The sequence below is a fragment of the Rhinatrema bivittatum genome, chromosome 7 (genome assembly GCF_901001135.1).
Source record: "Rhinatrema bivittatum chromosome 7, aRhiBiv1.1, whole genome shotgun sequence".
NCBI lineage: Eukaryota > Metazoa > Chordata > Amphibia > Gymnophiona > Rhinatrematidae > Rhinatrema > Rhinatrema bivittatum.
The window spans coordinates 103,742,822-103,766,368 of record NC_042621.1 but is presented as its reverse complement, the minus strand read 5'-3'; the positions used below and the strand labels follow the sequence as shown (position 1 = coordinate 103,766,368).

Sequence of the window (23,547 nt, the reverse complement as noted above, 5' to 3'; positions counted from 1 at the left end):
TCACAACTAGGGGAGGAAATTGCTTTGCTTTGCAAACAACAAGCAGTTCGACAATTTCCCTGGGGACTCAATCAGTAGGATTTTATGCCCCTTACTTCCTCATACCCAAGAAGTTGGGTGGCCTTCGTCCCATATTTGACCTAAGGGAATTAAACAAATTTCTCACCAAAGAGAAATTGAAAATGGTATCGTTGAAATCAAACCTTCCGCTGATTCAAACCAACGATTGGATGTGTTCCATCGATCTAAAGGATGTTTACGCACACATTCCAATCCACTCATCCTCGTGGCATTACCTATGCTTCTGCTACAAGAATCAACACTACCAGTACAAAGTTCTCCCTTTTGGACTATCGGCTGCACCCAGGGTTGTCACCAAATGCATGGTTGTGGTGGTGGCTCATCTCAGACAACAAGGTATAACCATCTTTCCATATCTGGACGATTGGCTCATAATCACCCAGCACCAAACATCTTACTCGATCACCTCCATCGGGTGATACAATGCTTGCAGGATTTAGGATTGGTGATCAATTTTCAAAAATCACACCTACAACAGACACAACAGCTACAATTCATAGGAGCATGCCTGGACACTACTTGCAACCGGGCATACCTACCAAACGACAGAATATCAAACTTCCATCACCTTCTACATGGATTGAACCATACTCAGAGACCTTCAGCGAGACAAGTTTTAGTAGTCCTAGGCCACATGGCGGCAGCTATTTTCACGGTTCCCAACACCAGGCTACACATGAGACGCCTGCAATGGGGCTTGAAACGTCATCGGAAACAACACTCGCAACCATTGACACAGAAGTTATCGTTGACCTCCGAGATGAGAGAGGACATAACATGGTGGCTCCTGGACTCCACCCTGTCCAAGGGAGCATTGTTCAGTTCCCCTCCTCACAACGCAGTCTTAACCACAGATGCATCTCGCAAGGGCTGGGGTGCACACCTCGAGATTTACGAAACACAAGGGTTATGGACAATCTCAGAACAGAACCTGCAAATAAATTTATTGGAACTCGGAGCAATTCGGAATACATTGCAAGTGTTCCAAGACCACCTGAAGGGGCTGCAGGGTCATGATCTACACGGTCAATCAAATGGCAATGTTTTACATCAACAAACAAGGAGGGTCCGGTTCATGGTCCCTCTGCAAGGAGACCCTGACAATCTTCGAACATGCTCACAGAAATTGCATACATCTACAAGCAACTTACCTACCAGGAGTGGCAAATACAAGAGCAGACAGGCTAAGTCGCATCTTTCATCCTCACGAATGGGCACTCAATACAGAAATAGCCCAAGACATATTCATGCAGTGGGGGACACCTTCGATAGATCTCTTTGCAGAGGAGATCAATGCTCAAGTTCCCAAATTCTGCTCGATAAGACCAAGCCAATTCAGGATCGCTCAGGATGCTTTCCTCATTCCGTGGACGACAGGCCTCCTGTACGCCTTTCCTCCCATACCGCTCATAAGGACAATTCAAAAGTGCATAGCAGATAAAGCTCAACTGATACTCATCGCCCCGGCCTGGCCAAGGCAACCATGGTACAGTTTCCTTCTCCGACTAGCCATCATGGATCCAATTTGGTTATCGAATCGACAAGATCTTCTCTGCCAAGATCAAGGGACGCTTCTACACCCGCTACACTCATCTCGCCATCATAGGCCAGTTAACCATATTCCTATATCCAATCACCCCTTACTATCTCGTTTCATCAAAGGGTTAATTCACCTTTGTCCTCCGACCTCTAAGCCTCCAGTTCTATAGAACCTCAACATAGTTCTGGAACAGCTCATGCTTTTCCCGTTTGAACCCATGGACTTGGCACATATTAAATACCTCACATGGAAAGTTGTATACCTGGTTGCAGTAACATCGGCATGAAGAGTTAGTGAATTACAGGCCTTGGTCCATTATTCTCCATATTTGCAATTTCATCATCAAAAGGTAGTTCTCCGAACTCACCCATCCTTCCTACCAAAAGTGGTTTCTCAATTCCATCTCAGACCATGGAATTACCCACCTTTTTCCCTAAACCTCATGCAAATGATAGGGAAAAACTACTGCACCCACTAGATTGCAAAAGAGCATTGGCATACTATAAAGAAAGAACAAACTCTGATTCCTGTGTTTCTCAACTCTTTGTCTCCTTTGACCCAAAGGTACCTGGATTACCAGTGGCTAAATGCACCATCTCCAGCTGGATAGCGCAGTCCATCAAATTCTGTTACGATAAACAGAAACTACAACTACATTCAGAGCCTAAAGCTCACCAAGTCAGAGCAGTAGCAGCCTCGTTGGCACACCTAAAGAATGTGCAACCCATAGACATTGTAAGGCAGCTACATAGTCATCGCTTCATACCTTCACATCACTACTGCCTTGATCAACAGGCAGCCACTGATGCGAAGATAGGGCAAGCAATCCTGCAATCTCTATCCTCCTATCACCGGTGACCGCCACACTGTCGAAGATCACGTACAAAAATATATATCATACACAATGTGATCTGGAGCTTGGGACTCCCATGACAGCATGGCCAATTCAGCCCTGCTATCGATGGGGAAAAGCAAGTTTGCTTACCGTAAACGGTGTTTCCGTAGATAGCAGGATGAATTAGCCATGCTAACCCACCCTCCTCTCTGGCAGTCACCAAGTCTTCGACTACACTAAGGTTTAATCATAGACTGAGGAGATTCCATTACTTTCCTGCGCGGGAACACACGCGCAGCCGCAGAGACCAAAACTCTAATCTCTGCTTTGACAAGCTCCACCTCCCGGCCTGATTGACAGATCCATGACAGCATGGCTAATTCATCCTGCTATCTACGGAAACACCGTTTACGTAAAGCAAACTTGCTTTACCAACAGCACCAGTGTTGAGCCCATTGCCACCTGGTTAAGTGTCTGTCAATCTCATCTTTGTTTGGGAGTAGCTTGTAGCTAGGATTCACCCATGTATGAGAGACTACCATCCTGCTTGTCCTAGGAGAAGCAGAGTTGCTTACCTGTAACAGGTGTTCTCCTAGGACAGGCAAGATGTTAGTCCTCTAGAAACCTGCCCGCCACCCTGCAAAGTTGGTTTCTCCTATGTTTGTTTTATTTTTTCATAATTGTATGTTAGAAGACGAAGAGGGACCTGATATGGAAGTGTGTAGATAGTGGCATATGCTGAGCATGTGCAGTGTGCCAGTCAACGTTTCTAGAAACGTTGAATGGCACACTTTGACATAGTTTTCCATGCTGGGCTCCATCCGATGATGTCGCCCATGTGTGAGGACTAACATCCTGTTGTCCTAGGAGAACACCTGTTATAGGTAAGCAACTCTGTTATCCCTTAGTTAACAATAGTAAAGGAGTAGCCATAGATCTAACTAAACATGTACCATTTGTGATTTTGCTGCCCCAGGTCTCATAAGATTAGACACTCTAATTAGAGAGGTACTGCATCTTTTGAACGGTTTGTGGTGGTATTTTGGTTCATATTGTGCCATTTAAGTTTTCAAGGTACCTCATGTGCTGCATCTAAGAGCTCTGACTACAAGTGAAGGAAGGATGTTAAGAACTTCTGTGTTTGATTTGAATCCAGGTGTCCATTTAAGAAAACAACATTCCTACATTGAACAGGGCAAGAAGTGTCGTTATTGTGATGCAGTGTTCCACGAGCGCTATGCCCTTATTCAGCATCAGAAGTCTCACAAGAATGAGAAGCGCTTCAAGTGCGACCAGTGTGATTATGCATGTAGACAGGTAAGCGTGGGCCCTGCATTGTGCCACAGACTAGGAACGCAAAATAATATATTCTGTTTTGTTTTGCATGCTGTGTTCCTTGTGGAGCCACCTGGTATTCATTCCATGACAAAATTCTCCACACTCTTCTGAAGTGAAGAAGCTACTGGGAGGAATACTGGTTTATTCTGCCCTTTAAATTATTCTCTTTAGAGCCCAGTAGCTTCTGCTGCCTATTAGTGGGTTTCTGGCTCTGGCAGTTCTTTTGAGTGTTATAAACCTTTTATGCACAAGATACTTTTCAACTTGGTTATTATATGGACTCCTTGACTGAGGAGCATGGATTACAGCTTTCTTCTGAGCCCAGTACAAGTGTGCTCTCTACCAGCCGATATGTTTGCCGCTAAGTGACAGCCATGATTTTCTCTGGTTCTGCAGCATGTATTTTGTCTTTTATTAACATATTTTGGTCTATTGTATTATGGTTTGACCTACTTTGATTTTGTTTTATATGGATGTTGGTTTGTCTGGTTTTTATGATAGTTTGTGTATTTTTGGTTTATTCTGTGCTTTATTTATTTTTATGGAAAAGCAAATGTGATAAAAAATAGCACTGCAAAAATAATGCATTTGCCATCAATTCCTTAAATGATGAAGGTGAGAAAGAATAGCATCGTGTATGTAATATGGTTAAAGTAAGTCCTTGGGAAGCATTCTGGCATCCCAGTATCCAAACAGGTTTTGAATTTATAATCAAACAAGCAGGCAAGTTGCAGGGTGTAGATTCTAGACTAGTAACTCTTGGAACAGAGAAAACAAGGATTGGTCTGTAGGCTACAGTATAAACCCCAGAAAGAGAAACTATGCATGTTTTCATTCTGCTTCCCTCTTCTTTGAATAACAGCAAAGAAAGAAGTCATTATTATAGCATATGGTTCAAAGCAGGCTTTCATCAAGCTACCTGTGTTCTGTTCTTGTGAACTATCCTCTGTAGTGAAGGAATCTGATTTCTCAGCCTATTTCTCTGATGACATGCTGTTGATGTATAATGGCTGCCTTAATTTCTTTGTAGGAGCGGCATATGATCATGCACAAGCGCACCCATACCGGAGAAAAGCCTTATGCCTGCAGCCATTGTGATAAAACCTTCCGCCAGAAACAGCTTCTTGACATGCACTTCAAACGCTATCATGATCCTAACTTTGTCCCTGCTGCTTTTGTCTGTTCCAAGTGTGGGAAGACGTTTACTCGCAGGGTATGTGGCTCATTTTTGACACTTCCATTATTAATGGAATAGACATTGTGTCTTAAAATAGGAATTTTATTTTTAAGACTGGGTTTCTTTTATAAGTTGTAATATGTAAATGAAGGAATACAAGGATATGCATTTCACAAAGCTACCATAAACAGATGTCAAGGGAGGGCAGCTGTGAGGTTATAGAAAAGATCTGGAATAGAGAAATCCCTGGAAGACTGTTGGCATAAAAGATCAGAAAAGTTAAGGGTTAGCAATCCCATCATGCATGCCTCTACCCAGCATGCCTGCTCGATTCTTTTCCACTATACACTTCTGAGTTCCCTTTACCTGCTGTTGTCCTCTATTCCCTCCCACTTGGCCAAAAATCATTGCAATACCCTGGGCTGAACTATAAAATTCTAGACCAGCAAACTCTTATAGCAGAGGTACATCTAGGCTTTTTTGCTTTTACAAAAATATGGTTCAGTGCGTCCATAAATGGGATAGGACTATACTTAGCTATAAGCTCTTAGGAAAGAAGGGCAGAGAAAAAGGAAAGTAGCTGAACTTAGTATAAAAAGTATTAAAGCAACTGAAATGCAGGAGTTGGATATTAAATGAAAAGGTCTAAGTTGTCTTGGAAAGGGGGCAGTGGCACTTTCATCTGAACTGATGTGATTTGCAGACACTCATGTGCAGGCAAAAAAAGCTGGGTAGAACTCTAGTCAAAATGGGAGAGTACCTTTAAGATGCTACTTGGTTGGAAAGATCTTGTGAAGAATAGTAGGCTAAACTATGCAACAATTAATCTTTGTTAGGAAAGTAAACAAGTAAGAAGAGATCAATGCAACTTTCAAAGAAGTGACAGATGTAAGTGCAAAAAGATTAATACTATAAATATACAAGAGATTTTCAGAAAGTGGAGCACAGGAAAGGATATTGAGAAGCAAGAAGGTAGGAAGCAAAGATGCAAAAGGAAGAAAGAGAAAACGATAGCTAAAGTGATAAAGCAGGGCTGCTGGCACTAACATTTTAAAAAGGGTAGTGCAAACTTTTAAACTGGATTATTTGGAAAATCCAACAGTCACTCAGAGCACATGGTTTGGAGTAAAGTATCTTCAAAGATACTGATATAATGGGGAAGTTAGAATATCCAATAGGTAGGTGGTTGCATACAGACAAATCAAATTTTTCATTTTATTATCATTTATTTAACGTGTTTTTTTTTTTTTTTTTACATACCGGTATTCGTTTGGGACATCATATCGGTTTACAATTAACTCATTAACAAGAGAGAAATTACATTGAACAAAGGGCAGGTAGCTGGAGGGAGTGAGCAGAGATTATGATAATTATATAGATCAGTCAAACATTAACAGATTAATTGGTTAAGAATAGATACATTATTATATACAATGTGTAATAATATTTACATATAGATGGCTTTAGGACTGTTCGTTGCACTTATTATTTACAAGAGGGGTATGCCAGGGGTGGGAGGAAGGAGGGGGGGTGGGAGAGGGAGGGGGGATTCTAGGGGTGAGGCGCGGAGGGGGCAGGGATATTATTCAGGGAACGCTTGCTTGAACAGCCAGGATTTTAGCTTTTTCTTGAACTTTTGGGCAGATGTTTCAAGACTAAGGTCTGGCGGCATGGAGTTCCATTGGGTGGGACCTGCTATGGAGAAGGCGCGTTTTTTAGTAGATTGGAGGCGATGTGAGTTGTGTGGTGGGATGTGGAGGGTGCCTTTGTATGCTGCTCTGGTGGGTCGCTTAGGGTCGCTAACGGATGGCGTTATCGAGCCATTCCAGGTTACTGTTGTGTAGAGTTTTGTGAATAATAGAGAAGCTCTTATATAGGATGCTATTAAATGCCAGAAGTCCAAAAAATATTGAATAATTGAAGTGTATGACACCGAACAGAAATGTAGATATAAATATCTCAGAGATCTGCTGGAAGGAGGATAAATGAGAAGCACTAAAAGCAGGGTGCAAAATATATTGAAATGATAGGCCAGATGAAAATTGGTGGAGGAAGGAACAGTGCTTTCTCACAGGACAAGCAGGATGGTTGTCCCTCACAAATGGGTGACATCGAGGATGGAGCCCCACCACGGAAAACTTCTGTCAAAGTTTAAACAGAACTTTGACTGCCCCTACTGGGCATGCCCAGCAAGGCACTGACCCTGCAGCCAGCAGGGTCTCCCTTCAGTCTTCTTTTTTCCGCGCAGCAGTTGCCACGCGGTGATGTTGAGTGTGAAAGGAGCTCTCTTACCACGTTCCTGACAGGAATTCGGTATTTTTCTATCCGAAGAAAATTTGCCCCTCAGGGGTCTCCCTTCGACAAATTTTTGTCACTTTCGCGGAAAACCGGTAAGTTTTTTCCCTTTTTTAATCGGCGGCCGTCGATTTTGGCCCTTGAGGCCTGTGGGAACTTACTGAGCCCGCGCCTAAATTTGGCCTTAAGCCATGGCGACGGGGTTCCGTCGATGTCCGGATTGTACCCGGACTATGTCCATCACTGACCCCCATAGGGTTTGTGTTTTATGTTTGGGTAGTGAGCATGATGTCCTGACTTGCACCAAATGTGCCTTAATGACACCTAAGGGTCGCAAGGCCAGGATGGAGAAGATGGGGCTCCTCTTCCATGCACCCACCCCAACGCCATCGATAGCATCGACGTCATCGGACCCGGCACCGTCGAAGTTGCACCACCACCGCCAACCCGCCGGTGACCGTCCACCATCGATGACTTCTCGGCCGTCGACTCCTGTCCCCTCCCCGGATGACCGAGGAGATCGGAAGGATAAGCATCGCCATCGACGGCACAAGTCTCGGCCCGTCGAGGATCCGCAACCATCGACCTCTGAACAGGCCGAGCCACCGAAGAGAAAAAGCCTAGGTCGGACCTGGCACCGTCCACGTCTCGTTCGCAGGGCACCGAGGAAACCCTCACCCTCCCGGGGTGCGGGGGCCGTGATACCCACCGGTTACGGTGGTTCCCTCCGGCCCTGCCTCAGCCTCCCTCTCCCGTCGAGCGGGTATGCTTACCCCTGGTCTCCGGGCAGAACTGGACCGGCTGGTCCAGGAGGCCATCGAGAATGCGATGCGAAGATTCCAGCCTCCACCGGCACCGCCTCCGGCACCGATTCCGGCACCGACCCTCAGCACCGACTCTGCCACCGAGGATGGAACCGACCCACCGAGCCTATAGTGGAAGCGTTGGCACCGATACTAAATCGTATGGAGGCACTTATGCGCGCCCTTCCATCGGTGAGTTCATTAGCACCGACTACACCATAAGCTCCGGAAGGACATCATCGACAGGAGGAAACACCGTTCCGGATTCCTCCGTCCGGTGTCGTTCCACTCGGTGCCTTCACATACCTTTCCACCGATTTATCCTTCGGCTCCATCGATTCCAAGATCGCAACGATTCCATCGGTGCGCCCGAAGCCCTCGATTGCCGTTCACTTGTTCCGCTTGCAGCACCGGTTTCCATCGATGCCTTTGGATCCTCTACCAGGTCCTTAGCAACAGCAACCGTACATGATCCTTATGATACCTGGGGTGATGATTCATCTTCAGATACAGATGTAACCATCCCCACCATCTCCTACAGAGAGTAGAAACGATCTCCTCCTGAAGACTCTCCTTTATTAAATTTTGTAAAGGAGATGTCAGAAAGTTGTGCCTTTTCAGCTGCAATCTGAGACCGATGGACAGGCACCAAATGATGGAGCTGCTCCAATTTCTGGATGCCCCCAAGATCATCGCTTCCATCCCCATTCACCAAGTATTTCTGGATCTTTTAAAGAAAAAACTGGGAATCACCTTCATCTGTGTCACCAGTCAATAAAAAAGCTGACTCAACCTACCTCGTTCAGTCAGCACCAGGATTTCAGAAGTCTCAACTGGATCATCGCTCTGTTGTAGTTGAGTCTGCGCAAAAGAAAGCCAAGCGTTTAAAGCCACACTCTTCCACTCCCCCTATCAAGGACAACCAATTTCTTGATAGTGTGGGAAGGAAAGTGTATCATGGGGCTATGTTGATATCTCGTATAGCTTCATACCAACTTTATATGACTCAGTACAACAGAGCTATCCTTAAACAAATGCAGGACTACGCTGACACCTTACCGGACCAATACCAGCCACAGCTTCAAGCCCTCCTTCACAAAGGATTTGAAGCTGGGAAGCACGAGATCCGAACGGCCTACGATATCTTCGATGCTTCCACGAAAGTCTCAGCTACTGCCATCTCAGCCCGACGTTGGGCTTGGTTAAAATCATCCAACCTTCGCCCAGAGGTTCAGGATCGTCTAGCCGATTTACCCTGCTTAGGGGATAATCTGTTCGGAGAACAGATTCAACAAATTGTGGCGGAATTGAAGGATCACCACGAGACGTTGAAAACAACTTTCGTCTGTTCCATCTGAGGTATCCTCCAAACCACCACCTAAGAAGGACTCCAAAAAGTCATTCTTTCGGCCACGTCGTTATTACCCTCCGTCGACTAGGCCTCGTCCGGCTCGATCCTCCACCAGACCTCAGCCACGCCAACCTCGGAAAACAAAGACCTGCTGTAGCCCCACCCCCCGGGCCTGCGGCAGGCCTTTGACTTCCCGACTCGGAGCACATGCCATATCCCACTCCCCCCATCCCTGTAGGGGGTCGTCTGTGCCACTTTCTACAGCATTGGATACGGATTACCTCAGACCAGTGGGTGCTGGCGATTATCGCACAGGGTTTACCACCTCAATTTCATAACTCTTCCGGCAGACTCCCCGCCGCTTCAAGCGTGGAGTCCTATCCAGCCATTTGGCTCAATTACAACAGGAAGTATCTCTTCTTCTGCAATCAAATGCTATAGAACTCGTTCCTCCCTCTCAACGAGGCAAGGGATTCTATTCCAGATACTTCCTAATTCCAAAGAAATCAGGAGGGCTACGTCCAATTTTAGACCTTCGAGCCCTCAACAAGTAACTTCAAAAAGAAAAATTCAAGATGGTAACCCTGGGCACGTTACTCCCTCTGCTGCAGAAAGGGGATTGGCTATGCTCCCTCGACCTCAGGAAGCTTATACCCATATTGCGATAACACAATCCCATCGCAAATATCTGCGGTTTCTCGTAGGCCGCGACCATTATCAATACCGAGTACTGCCTTTCGGTCTGGCATCTGCCCCACGGGTCTTCACCAAATGCCTCGTAGTTGTAGCAGCATTCCTCAGGAAGGAAGGTGTCCACGTATACCCCTATCTGGACGACTGGCTGATCAGGGCCTCCACCCCTCAGATTGCCCGGTCCTCCCTACAATTGACAATCAACACACTCCTTTCCTTAGGGTTTCTTGTCAATTACGAGAAATCTTGCTTCGTCCGATCTCAAACCTTATCTTTCATTGGGGCAGACTTGGACACCTTACAGGCAAAGGCCTACCTTCCGCTACAACGGGTCCAAACTCTCATGTCCCTAGCTCACCAGCTCCAGTCTCAAGACACTGCCACAGCTCGCCAATTCCTAGTTCTCCTAGGACACATGGCATCCTCGGTTCAAGTCACTCCCATGACCAGACTAGCCATGAGGGTAACACAATGGACTCTACGACAACAATGGATTCAAGCTTTTCAGCCTCTGTCCTCCATAATCACAGTCACACAAGCGCTGCGCCTATCCTTAACTTGGTGGACGACTCAGGTCAACCTCCTTCAGGGCTTACCCTTTCTTCCACCGGATCCGCAAGTTATCCTAACCACCGACGCTTCCCACATCGGTTGGGGGGCCCATGTGGACAATTTTCAAACCAAGGGTTATGGTCCAACGAGGAAGCCGAACACCAGATCAATTTCCTGGAACTTCGAGCAATCCGCTATGCGCTCCGCACTTTCAAAGATCATCTCTTTTCATCAGATAATCTTAATCCAGACGGACAACCAAGTGGCCATGTGGTACATAAACAAGCAGGGAGGCACAGGCTCCTTCCTTCTGTGTCAGGAAGCTGCGCAGATCTGGGCGGAAGCCCTCTCCCACTCTATGTACCTCAGGGCCACTTACCTGCCGGGAGTAGACAATGTATTGGCAGACCGGCTGAGCCGGTGTCTTCCGACCGCACGAGTGGTCACTCGATCCTCTGATAGCGACCTCTCTGTTTCACAAGTGGGGTTCTCCCCGCATAGACCTCTTTGCGTCCCCTCAGAACCACAAAGTGGACGATTACTGCTCTCTCATTCGGAGCCAGAACTCTCGGCCGAGGGATGCATTCTCCCTCAAGTGGACAACCGGTCTGCTCTACGCATTCCCCCCACTTCCTCTTGTGTCAAAGACTCTCGTGAAGCTACGCCAGGACGGAGGAACCATGATCCTGATAGCACCTTACTGGCCACGCCAAGTATGGTTTCCAATACTCCAGGATCTCTCCATCCGCAGGCACATTCCTCTGGGAGAGGACCCGCATCTGCTCACTCAAAACGACGGATGCCTCCTCCATCCCAACCTCCAAGCCTTGTCCCTGACGGCATGGATGTTGAAAGGTTAGTCCTTCAGCCTTTCAACCTTTCAGATTCCGTTTCTCGAGTCCTGATAGCTTCACGAAAGCCTTCCACAAGAAAGTCTTACTCATACAAATGGAAAAGGTACACATTCATGGTGCACTTCTCAGTCCCTTGATCCCCTTTCCTGTCCAATTTCCAAATTCTTGGACTATTTATGGCATCTCTCTGAATCAGGTCTTAAAACCTCTTCCATTAGGATGCATGTCAGTGCGGTAGCCGCCTTCCATAAAGGTGTACAGGGTGTCCCTATTTCAGTACAACCCCTAGTAACACGTTTTCTTAAAGGCTTGCTCCATCTGAAGCCACCCTTACGGCCTCCGGCCCCATCCTGGGACCTTAATCTGGTTCTTGGTCCGTCTAATGAAACCTCCTTTCGAACCTCTGCACTCCTGTGAGTTAAAGTATCTCACATGGAAAGTGTTATTCCTTTTGGCTATCACTTCAGCTCGCAGGGTTAGTGAATTACAGGCCCTAGTTACCTATCCGCCTTACACTAAGCTCCTGCAGGACCGGGCGGTGCTCCGCACTCACCCTAAATTTTTACCTAAGGTAGTTTCTGAGTTTCATATCAATCAATCCATCATACTACCTATCTTTTTCCCAGGCCCCACTCCAACTCTGGAGAACAGACCCTGCATACCCTAGACTGTAAACGAGCTCTAGCCTTTTACCTAGACCGTACAGTTTCTCACAGGAAGAGCACTCAATTATTCGTCTCTTTCCATCCTAACAAGTTAGGACAACCTGTGGGTAAGCAGGCTCTTTCCTCCTGGTTGGCGGACTGCATTTCTTTCTGCTATGAGCAGGCTGGCATTCCTTTCCAAGACCGTGTCAAAGCACACTCTGTGAGGGCCATGGCTACGTCAGTGGCACACCTTCGATCGGTGCCGCTTCCTGACATCTGCAGGGCTGCAACCTGGAGTTCTCTCCATACCTTTGCAGCCCACTATTGTTTGGACAAAGCTGGAAGACAGGACTCCATCTTCGGCCAATCTGTCTTGCGTAACCTTTTTCCAACCTGATGTACCAACACCCTTCCACCTTCCCGGTAGGGTGCGGATGCCCTTTCCCAAATTCCACCCCACTTGTACTGCCTGTTGCACGTCGTTGGGTGCATTTGGTGCAAGTCAGGACATCCTCAGCTCGGTAACTCACCCCATTTGTGAGGACAACCATCCTGCTTGTCCTGTGAGAAAGCAAATGTTGCTTACCTGATGTAACAGGTGTTCTCACAGGACAGCAGGATGTTAGTCCTCACGAAACCCCGCCCGCCACCCCCGCGGTGTTGGGTTCGTTTTGTTTTTACTTTCTAGGCACTGCCTGTAGCTTTGAAAATCAGACTGAAGGGAGACCCCTGCTGGCTGCAGGGTCAGTGCCTTGCTGGGCATGCCCAGTAGGGGCCAGTCAAAGTTCTGTTTAAACTTTGACAGAAGTTTTCCGTGGTGGGCTCCATCCTCGATGTCACCCATTTGTGAGGACTAACATCCTGCTGTCCTGTGAGAACACCTGTTACATCAGGTAAGCAACATTTGCTATATGTTAAGAATGAAATAGAGTCAAACTGGGTAAAAGTCCTGCAGGAGACAAAATGCAATATGGAAGCTATGGATTGAAATTTCATGTCAGATGGGGACAAGTAATGGTGAGGGCCAGAATGAAGATGACATGCTAACAGAAATCAGGAAAGCCCACACAGTTAGGATACACTATAATGGGAGATTTCAAGTACCCCAATATTGACTGGGTAAATGTCTGATTGGGTCATGCTAGGGAGGTTTCTAGATGCCATAAACAACTGCTTCATGGAGCAGCTGGTCCTGGAGTGATGACAGGTGGGACTACTCTAGATCTGCAATGCGTTATCTGGTCAAGCGGTAATGGTGAAGGGGCCACTTGAATAGTGATCATAATGTAATAAAGTTTTAATAATAATTGAAGTGACGACATTAAGGAAAACTACAGCAATAACATTTAACTTTTAAAAATGGAGACTATCAGGAAATCATATAGAAAAACTAAAAGGAGTGTTCATGAAGGTTTAAAGTTTGCATGGGGCATAGAAGCCCAGACTAAATATATTCCATGCATTTAAAAAGATAGAAAGAAGACCAAATGACTGTCAGCATGCTTAAACAGTGAGGTGAGAAGCTATTAGACAAAAGGAAGACATTAAAAAAACTGGAAGATGCGATGGAGGAAGTGACATTGCCTCCGGGGATGGCTGCTTTAAACGGTGAGCTCTTGCCCCAACTTTCTAATCTACCGTCATCCCGTCGCTGTGGTGGCTCATCTGTGCGGCAAAACCCCAGGCAGATCGGGGCTATTGATAGCCGATGTTGCAGCCAAAAAAGAAAACTGATTTAAAAAAATTCTTGTTCGCGAGCCGAGACGTTCAGCAGGCTTTGTGCAGCGGCGAGGAGGAAAACATGGCCGCCGTAGACCATGCGATGGCAGAGATAGAAGAGGAGACCTGCACAGGAACAGAGGCAGAGGGGATTCCCTTGCATGCAGAGTTCTGACCCTGGTTTGCAGAACTCTGCCAGGATATGGCAAAAATAAAACAGGAGTTCAGAACTATGTTGGCAGAGCTTCAGGGAGAAGTGCAGACTCTGGGAAAACCGGGTGGCTGACGTGGAAGCCCTAATGGAGGATCAGGTCACTGAGTCAGTAAATTGCAAAGAAGAACCTGAAGGTGTCTTAACAGGGAATGTCTCACTCAGGGAGTCTTCTTTCAGACTCTGAGTCCCTGGAGGGGTGGACTGAAGGTTGTTTTATTAGAAGGTAACTTTAATGTTATGTGCCAGCCTTATCGTGATGATTCTTTTGGGACTGGGGGTGCATCTCATTTGCAGAGGTGCTCTCTGAAAAGCTTAATCTGTGCCTGGGGATTGCAGGATATATGGAGATTATGTAATCCCTCTCTAAAAGATTATACCTCTTACTTGGAGCCACATTTCTCCTACTCGCATTTGGATTACTTTTTATTAGATTCTATGCAGGTGGGAGCGGTGCAAGACACTGAAATTGGTCACATCACATGGTCGGACCATGTGCCGATCTGGGTAGAGCTTCAAATAGGTAAAGAGCAACAGGAAATCCAGTTCTGAAGACTGAATGACTTTTCTCATGGATAAGAATTTGTGAGGTTCTTATTAAAGATATTCAGGATTATTTTTCATTTAATGAAGTTTCACCAGCGATACTATGGGAGGGGATGAGAGTGGTCATTAGGGGGAAGCTTATTTCTCATGCCTCTTTTTCTCAAAAAGCAGAGGGCTGCTAAGAGGCTGAACCTAATGCTTCGTACAGGGAAATTGGAGGTCCGTCATAAGAATATCCAGCATAGCTCTCTGCTTCAACGGCAGGGGAGAAAGTCTGATACTTCACTTTCAACACACATCCAGCATAGCTCTCTGCTTCAACGGCAGGGGGAACGTAGAAAGGTGGATCTATATACAGACAATAACCAACAAGGACTGAGTTACATAGTCTGGGTAAAGAAAGGCATGGGTGTAGCTTGCTTATTGCGACGGTTACTACCCCTAACTATGGTAGATATTCACTTGGATGCAGTTCCAACACTGCTCCCTACATTAATGGTGCGGGTGGAAGGGAAATAGAATCAAAAGGTTACTAAGAGCCAAGAGTAACAGAAGTATGAGAGAAATAAAAAAGAAAAAAGTGCATAGCTTGCTGGGCAGACTGGATGGGCCGTTTGGTCTTCTTCTGCCGTCATTTCTATGTTTCTATATATAAATAGTGAGGAGGTTAATGTTAAAGCAGATCTTGATGCCGCTAGACAGGAATTGCAGGCCTTGAACTTGGCAGAGATTGCCTTTCATATGCTTAAAGTGAAACAGCGATTTTTCGAATTTGGAAACGAGGCTGGCCGTCTTCTGGCTCGATGCCATAAGGATAAGGTGGGTAATATGATCTATGAGAGCAATCAGATTTCTGATCGCTTTGCACGATTTTATAGTGACTTATACGCAGGTGATGGTGGTATATCATCTTCTGCCATCACATCATACCTAAATCTTCTCTCTCCTCCCTACCCGAAGAGACCGGAGAACGTTTTGAATGCCCCTATATGAACTGAGGAAATTCTTGTTATTTCGAATTTGAAGCCAGCAAAGGCACCTGGTCTCAGTGGATTCTCTGCCAAGTTCTACAAGGTTTGTGAATCAGTGATTGTTCAACCTTTAGCTAATATGTTTCATTTTTTGAGAGACGGGGGTTTGTTAGCTGTGGGGGCGAATATTGCCAGCATTATGGTCTTGGCAAAGGAGGTGCATGACCCTACCCATTGTGGCTCGTATTTTATTTATGTTATTTATTTATAATTTTTATATACCGAAATTCTTGTAGGGATACAAATCAATCCGGTTTACATAAAACAAGGATGCCAAAGGGCTTAAGGAAAGCCAAGGTTTACATGAAACAGTTTAAACAGAACGATTCCATAGAACAATAGAACAATGGGGTGGTAACTCTCTTTGGGTTTTATAGAACAGAACCAGGGCTATAAATAAAATAAAATAACTTAAACGATTAAGACATATAAAATACAAAATAAATTAAATTAAAATTAATCCAAATTATATATGGAATGAGTACAACTATGGTTGTAACAATTATACAACGAAGGATGCTGTTGCAAATATAAAACCAGAATAGTTACAGATTAAGTGTATAAATTATACAGTATTTAAATATACAATATACAATTATACAAAGAAGGAGGCTGTTTAAAGTTTGACAAGTGAACAAAGTAGTGGAGAGAGACGCATGTGGCAGGGGAGTAAACATGATATCAAAATGAGGTAAGGGTAAAATAAGAGATGGGGTAGGCGAGAAAACCTGCATAGAGAGGGAACATTATGTGACTGGTGAAGCTAGGTTAAAGAGCTTAGCTGAAGAGCCTCCTTATGTTTCTGGGAAAGCTAGGCTGAAGAACCAGGTTTTTAGCTTTTTTTTGAAGACAGGATGGCTAGGTTCAAGGCGTAGGTCAGGGGGGGAGCGCATTCCAATGGTGGGGTCCAGCAGTAGCTAGAGCTCTCTTCCTTAATGATGATTTAGCAGGAGGGGCATAAAGTGTACCTTTGTATGCGCTTCTGATAGGTCTGGTAGAGGTGTGCAGTCGAAGTTGTGTCTTTAACTTGATGGGAGAGATGTTGTGAATTGTTTTATGAATGATGGTGAGGACTTTGAACAGGATCCTGTATTTTATGGGAAGCCAGTGTAAGTTGCGGAGGATGGGTGTGATATGTTCTCTTTTGTTAGAGCTAGTAAGGATTCTGGCTGCGGCATTTTGGACCATCTGTATTGTCCGATCTCTCTCATAAACGTGGTTCTGAAAATACTTGCTAAGATATGAGCTTCCCGGTTGGGATGGTTGCTCCCTCACTTATACATGGAGACCCATCTGGTTTTGTACCGGGATGGCTAGCAGCAGATAATATTCGGAGGGTATTAAACCTCAGTTGATGGGTTCAACATCATAGGATCCTGGCTGTCCTTTTGGTGATAGATGCTGAGAAGGCTTTTGACTAAGTTCATTGGGAATAATTATTTCAGGTTCTGGAGAAGTTTGGGTTGGGCTTTTCCTTTCTCACCTGGATCCACGTGCTCTATGAGGAGCCAAAGGCTAGAGTTAGGGTCAGTGGTAGCTATTCGGATTTATTTGACATAGGTAGGGGCACCTGTCAAGGGTACCCATTGTCCCCTCTTAGTTGCGCTATCTTTTGAGCCTTTTGAATGGCAGTTAGGAACTCTGATTTAGTTAAAGTAGGTGGGAAGTCATATAAAATGACCTTGTTCGCAGATGATCTATTGTTTACTCTGATAGATCTGGATCGGTCCCTACCAGTAGTTCTGGGGGAAATGAAGGGGTTTGACTCTGTTTTGGGGTTTAAGGTCAATGAGGGTAAATCTGAGATTTTAAATCTCTCGTTAGATAGTACGCATGTGGAGCGTTTGCATAAGGTGCTTCTTTTTAAATGGACCTTTGGCTCAGTCAAGTATTTAGGAATTCACTTGGGGTCAGACCTATCCTCTTCATTCTCCTTGAATTACACACCTCTGTTTTGGGAAACCTGTAGGGACTTGGAAAGGTGGGAAAGGCTAGAGTTGTCTGGGTTTGGTAGAATTTCTACGGTTAAGTTGAATGTATTATCATGATTATGCTATGTCTTCCAGACTTTACCAGTATCAGTTCCCACTAAAGTGATTAGAAACTTGCAGAAAACCCTCATGCGCTTTATCTGGAAGAGGCGCCCATCACAGGTTGCAAGGTCAGTGCTATACAGACCCAAAAGCCAGGGAGGGCTGGAAGTTCCAAATTCGGAACTTTATTATGTTGCAGCCCAGTTAAAAGCTATATGGGACTGGCATTATAAGCATACAAGCAAGGCTTGGGTGGATTTAGAGCAGGATCTCTTTGGGAGACAGTCACTAGATTGGGTTGTGTGACCTTAGTAAGGGTTCACCTTTTATTGGATGTGTTTTGAGGGTGTAGTGCCAGTACCGTATGCGGCTGGTAGGGATAAGCAGTACTGGTACTCTAGAGCCTTTCTCTATAATAAGGATTTTCCTCCGGGGAACTCACAAGGCTGCTGCCTTTTGGAAGATATTAGGTATCGAGAGGCTGGATCAGGTTTGGGGAGCAGGTTGTATTTTAATCTTTTGAAATGCTTCATCATTTATAACCTTTGGAGGAAAAGGACCATTTTTCATATTTGCAGTTAGCTTCGTTTGTGCGATCTAAGAGGATAGTTTTGGATTTGAGTGGCAGCAAATTGATGATTGAAGTTCTTTGTGTTAGGTCAGATAAAATTATTAGGATGATTTCTAGAATTTATTCCCTTCTCATTGGGGAGTTGGAGTATAAGCCCAGACATGTACTGCAGTGGGAATCTGATCTTTCTGATACTCTTGATGAGGCAGGATGGGATTTGTGCTATCAGAGGGTGGGGAAGAGCTCAGTTTCATCAGCGATTTTGGAAAACTGTTATAAAATTCTAATCAGGTGGTATTTTACACCGGAAAAGTTGGCTAAGATATACCCGGGGGCCTCTGATCTCTGTTGGCGTGTGGGGCCTGTGGTACCTTCATTAATGTCTGGTGGACATGCCTTAAGGTTGCTGAGTTCTGGAGTATGGTACTAGAATTAGTAGCTGATATTACTGCTATTCACTTACCTAATTCCCCTGGGTTATTGCTTTCGCTGGGTTTCCCTAATATTAGTAAACTGATTGGGCGTCTCCTTGGCCATATACTGGTGGGAGCTCTGTTTGAATTGGCTACATGGTGGATGGAGGAGGTACCTCGGAGGCATCATTTGGAATCAAGGCTGTCTCATTTGTTTGTACTTTATAAATTAACTACACACCTACAAGACACACTGCAGAGATTTGAAAAAACTTGGAGTTCTTATATAGTGTGGCAGGCTCGCTGGGGAGTAGTTTAGGAGATATGTTTTATTTTTGATCCTTGAGTGAGGTGACTTATTAGCACATATCCGGTCATGGGGGCTTTGATGCTGGGGGGGATGGTCAGGTAGAGTGGAGGAGGGGGCGGTTTGGGAATAACACTGAAAACAATTGTTGGGTTTTCCTATTGTGGTGGGATATAGCGATATGACATGTTATGTTGGTTTTGTTTTGATACCATTTGTGGTTTTTGATAATAAACAGTAAATTAAAAAAACAAAACAAAACTGGAAGATGCATCCAAACTAAAAAAAACAAAACAGGAAGTACAAGAAATCTAGATGTAAAGCATTAATAAGGCTGGACAAAAACTGAATTTGAAAAGAAACTTGTCAGAGGCAAAATCGTGAAATAACTTTTTCAAGTATGCTTGAAGCAAAAAGCCAGTGAAGGGAGTCTGTTGGACTGTAGGGGACCTGAAGGTTAAAGGGGCTCTTGGGGCAGACAAAACTATAGCAGAAAAACTAAACTAATTATTCAGGACTATGTCAGGGAGATACCTACTCCAGATATATTCTTTGAGAGTGATGATTTGGAAGAAATTCAAATCACAGTGAACTGGGAAGATAAAACAGAGGGAATCAACAACTAAAGAGTAAAAAATACACCTCAGAGTTCTGAAAGAGCTCAAAACTGAAATTGGAGACTTAATACTAGTAATCTCAAACTTCTCAATCAAATCTCCTTTGTTACCTGAGGTTTGGAGGGTAGCCAACATATAACACCCATTTTTGAAAAGGGCTCCCAAGTTGATCCAGGAAACTACAGACCAGTGAGCCTGACCTTAGTACCAGGTAAAATGATAGAAGCTATTCTGAAAAACAAAATTACTATGTGGATAGACGCAGACTAATGGCAAAGAGCCAACATGGATTAACAAAGGAAATTCTTGTTTTACAAATCTGTTAGAATATTTTGAAGGCATGAACAAACGTGATCAGGAGTGAGTCAGTTGATGTAACGTATCTGGATTTTCAGAAGGCATTGACAAAGTACCACTCATGAGAAACTAACTCTAAAGGAATTAAGTCCTGCGATAGGAGGCTGCGTTACTGTAATTGGCTAAAGAATAGGAGACTGAGAGTCTGAATGGTCATTTCTCTCAATGTATAAAGATAAATAGTGAAGGGTCCCTGGGATCTGTACTGGGACTGTGTTAATATATTCATAAATGGTCTGCAAAAGGGAGTGATGAGTGAAGTGATTAAATTCACAGGTGAATAGTTTTTTCACAGCTTGTGAGGAATTACAAGAGGATTTTGAGACTATTTAAAATTTATTAATCGTGTCCCCAACCCAAAGATGTTGTCCAACGTGATTTGTAATATACGTAATAACATCACAAATAAAACACAAAATAAAACTCAATATCACAAACATAAAGTTGCTGCAAAACTGCATCACACCTAACCTATAACCATAACCACATAATCTGACCTCTCCCGCCCCACTCTCCCATTCATTTCAACCAGCTCCCTACCATAATAGATGGTATACATTTGAGTGCTAAAAACTGAAAAATGAAATTGCAGACCTTTTATTAGTAATTTAACTATCATTAAAATAGTCTGTGGTGCCAATGTAACTCCAATTTTTAAGAAGGGATCAAAGGATGATCCAAGAAACTAAAGAACATAGAGTTGGACGTCAGTTTTTACCATTTTGCCTGGCACAATCATAAAAAACAAAATTGCTGAATGTATAGTATAGATAGTCAGAGTTTAATGGGACAAAGCCAACATGGATTTAGCCAAAGGAAATCTTGCCTCACCAATCTGCCTCATTTTTTTGAGGGTGTAAAACACGTGGATAAAAGTGAGCCAGTTGATATACTGTATCTGGATTTCCAGAAAGCATTTGACATAGTCCCTGATGAGAGACTTTTTAGGAAATTAAAAAGTCATGGGATGGGGGCAGTGTGGATAGGGAAAGGCTAAATGGTAAATTTTCCCATTGGAGAAAGGTGAATAGTGGAGTGCTCCAGGGATCTGTTTTGGGACCACTGCTTTTTAATATATTTATAAAGGACACGGAAATGGAAAGGAGTGAGGCAATCAGATTTTCTGATGACACAAAATTATTCAAAGTTGTTCAATCACAGGAAGACAGTGAGAAATTGAAGAGGACTTTACAAAACTGGAGCATGCAAATAGCAAATGAAAAGTGATACACAAAACTGGAGCATGCAAATAGCAAGTGCAAAGTGATACACTTAGGGACAAATAATCCAAATTATAGCTACACAATGCAAGGTTCCACATTAGGAGCCATCATCCAGGAAAAGGATCTAGGCGTTATTATTGAAAATACATTGAAATCTTCTGCTCAGTGTGCAGCAATAGCCAAGAAAGCAAATAGAATGCTAGGAATTATTAGGAAAGGAATACAAAATAAAATAGAGTATCATAATGCCTCTGTGTTGCTCCATGGTGTGACCTCATCTTAAGTATTGTGTGTGCTTCTGATCACCATATCTCAAAAAAGATACAGCAGAATTAGAAAAGGTACAGAGAAGGGCAACCAAAATGTTAAAGGGAATGGAACGATTCCCCTTGAGGAAAGACTAAAGAGGTTAGGACTCCAGCTTGGAGAAAGCTGCTGATGGGAGAGAGAGAGAGTTCTATAAATTGAGTGGAGTGGAACAGATCAATGTTAATCAGTTTATTCTTTCAAAAAGTGGCGAGACTGGGGGGGACACATTTGAAATTACTAGGTGATGTGGAAAAGTCCGTATACCATTATTAAGGTGGAGTTGCAGAAATCTACTGCTTATCCCTGGGATAAGTAGCTTAGAATCTATCCATCACTTGAGTTTCTACCAGATACTTGTGACCTGGATTGACTACTGTTGGAAACAGGATACTGGGCTCGATTACCTTTTGGTCTGACCCAGTATGGCAAGCATTATAAATAAAACAGCAGCAGTGCTAAGGAGCCTAGTGAAGACTTCAGAGAGACTGGATTCCAGCAAGTACATTCCTGGTCCTCCTCCTTGGTCACATGGCAGCTGCAGTGCATCTAGATTTCATAAATTGGTTAAACATGAATGGCTTCAGTGGAGTCTTCAAGCTAGTGGCACCAGCTAACTCAAACATTGTCCTTTCCATATCTGTAACTACCAGAATGAAAACATCCCTCCGATGGTGGTTGTAACTGATAGGGCCTGAGTGTGGGTTCTTTCTCCATATTCACCCTCATCAGGCTACTCAGCCACCAGCGTCTCCCCAGGGGGTGGAGGACTTATTCAGACATGGACTTTTGAAAGAGTATGGCCCAAAAAAAAAAAAAGGCACTTTCAGATCACTGACAGGCACTGTGTCTTCTGCATGTGTTTCCTCTGATTGCATTAATTGCAAGGACGGTTCAAAAGGTTCTTCGGGACCAGGTGGCAATGGCAAGTATGGGTTCCATATCTCATCTGATTATCAATTTAGTCTCCAGTTCCACAGAGAGAGATTCTCCTACTCTTATCATGTAGGAGTAGGGCTGGCTTTGCCACCTGAATTGTTCCTCACTGGGCCCCCCACAGCCAAGGATATTGAGCACTCAGTCTATTTCCTTTTTTTTTTCCTTGCTAAGGAAATAGATGTACTAGCCAGGAAACCTTCTACTAGGAAGACCTTGAATTTCAAATGGAAAAGTTCTTATCCTAGAGTCAGTCCAGATCTCTGGATACATTTTCCTCTAGCCCAATGATTTTCACTCCAGTACTCGTTCTGCCTTTTGTCTTCAGGTTTGATCCCCTTATTAATGAATGTTCACCTCAATACTATTGCCGCATATAGCCAGCAGATGGCAGGAGCGCCAATCTCTATCTTTCCTTTTATCTCCAAGTTTATGAAAGGACTTTGGCATTTGAAGCCTCTGGTATAGTAAACCTCCAGTACCTTGGGACCTAAATGTGGTACTAGCATAACTCATGAAGCTCACTTTTATTTTAATATCTGATTACTTGCCATATTAACATGTTCATCATAGCAAAATACAATAAATCAATTTAGAGTCTATATAAATATAGTAAAATTCTAAGACCATAAAATACATTAAAAAAATTCTGAAAGTCAGATTTATAATTTTACAGTAGAATCCTACTACTAATACTCTTCTCATCACATTTTAATAACAATTTTGAATGTTTATCCTAAGGCATGAGTAAATAACCATTTTGAGCTGTCTGAAATTTTAAATAATTTTGTTCTTCCTTAATCTTATTAGGCTATTTTTTCTCTATATAAATGTAGCATAATAACTAACAGCGGCTTTACTAATTGTTATGTTTGACAGATGATTCTAATGTTTGGGCTAGAATGTATTTTGAAATTTTCTTAGCTAGGTAGCATGGAGAACCTCAGTGAAAACATTTTAAAACCAATACCATAGTCTTAAATTGGATTCTAGTTTCCACTGGCAGCCAGTGCAGTTCATGTAAAATCGGGGTGAGATCATATTTGCACGCTTCCAACACCAGTCAAGCAGCTGTTTTGGAGCAATTGTAAATACTTCATGCTAATTCCTG

General features: G+C 43.9%; 1 protein-coding gene across 1 annotated transcript in view; it reads left to right on the top strand.

Annotated features, from left to right (window-relative positions):
• Nucleotides 1-23,547, top strand: part of CTCF (CCCTC-binding factor) — a 380,312-nt gene that overhangs the window by 270,173 nt on the left and 86,592 nt on the right. The window contains 2 exon segments of the mRNA XM_029608851.1: nucleotides 3,613-3,773; nucleotides 4,825-5,007. Coding sequence (XP_029464711.1) covers nucleotides 3,613-3,773; nucleotides 4,825-5,007 — 344 coding nt within the window.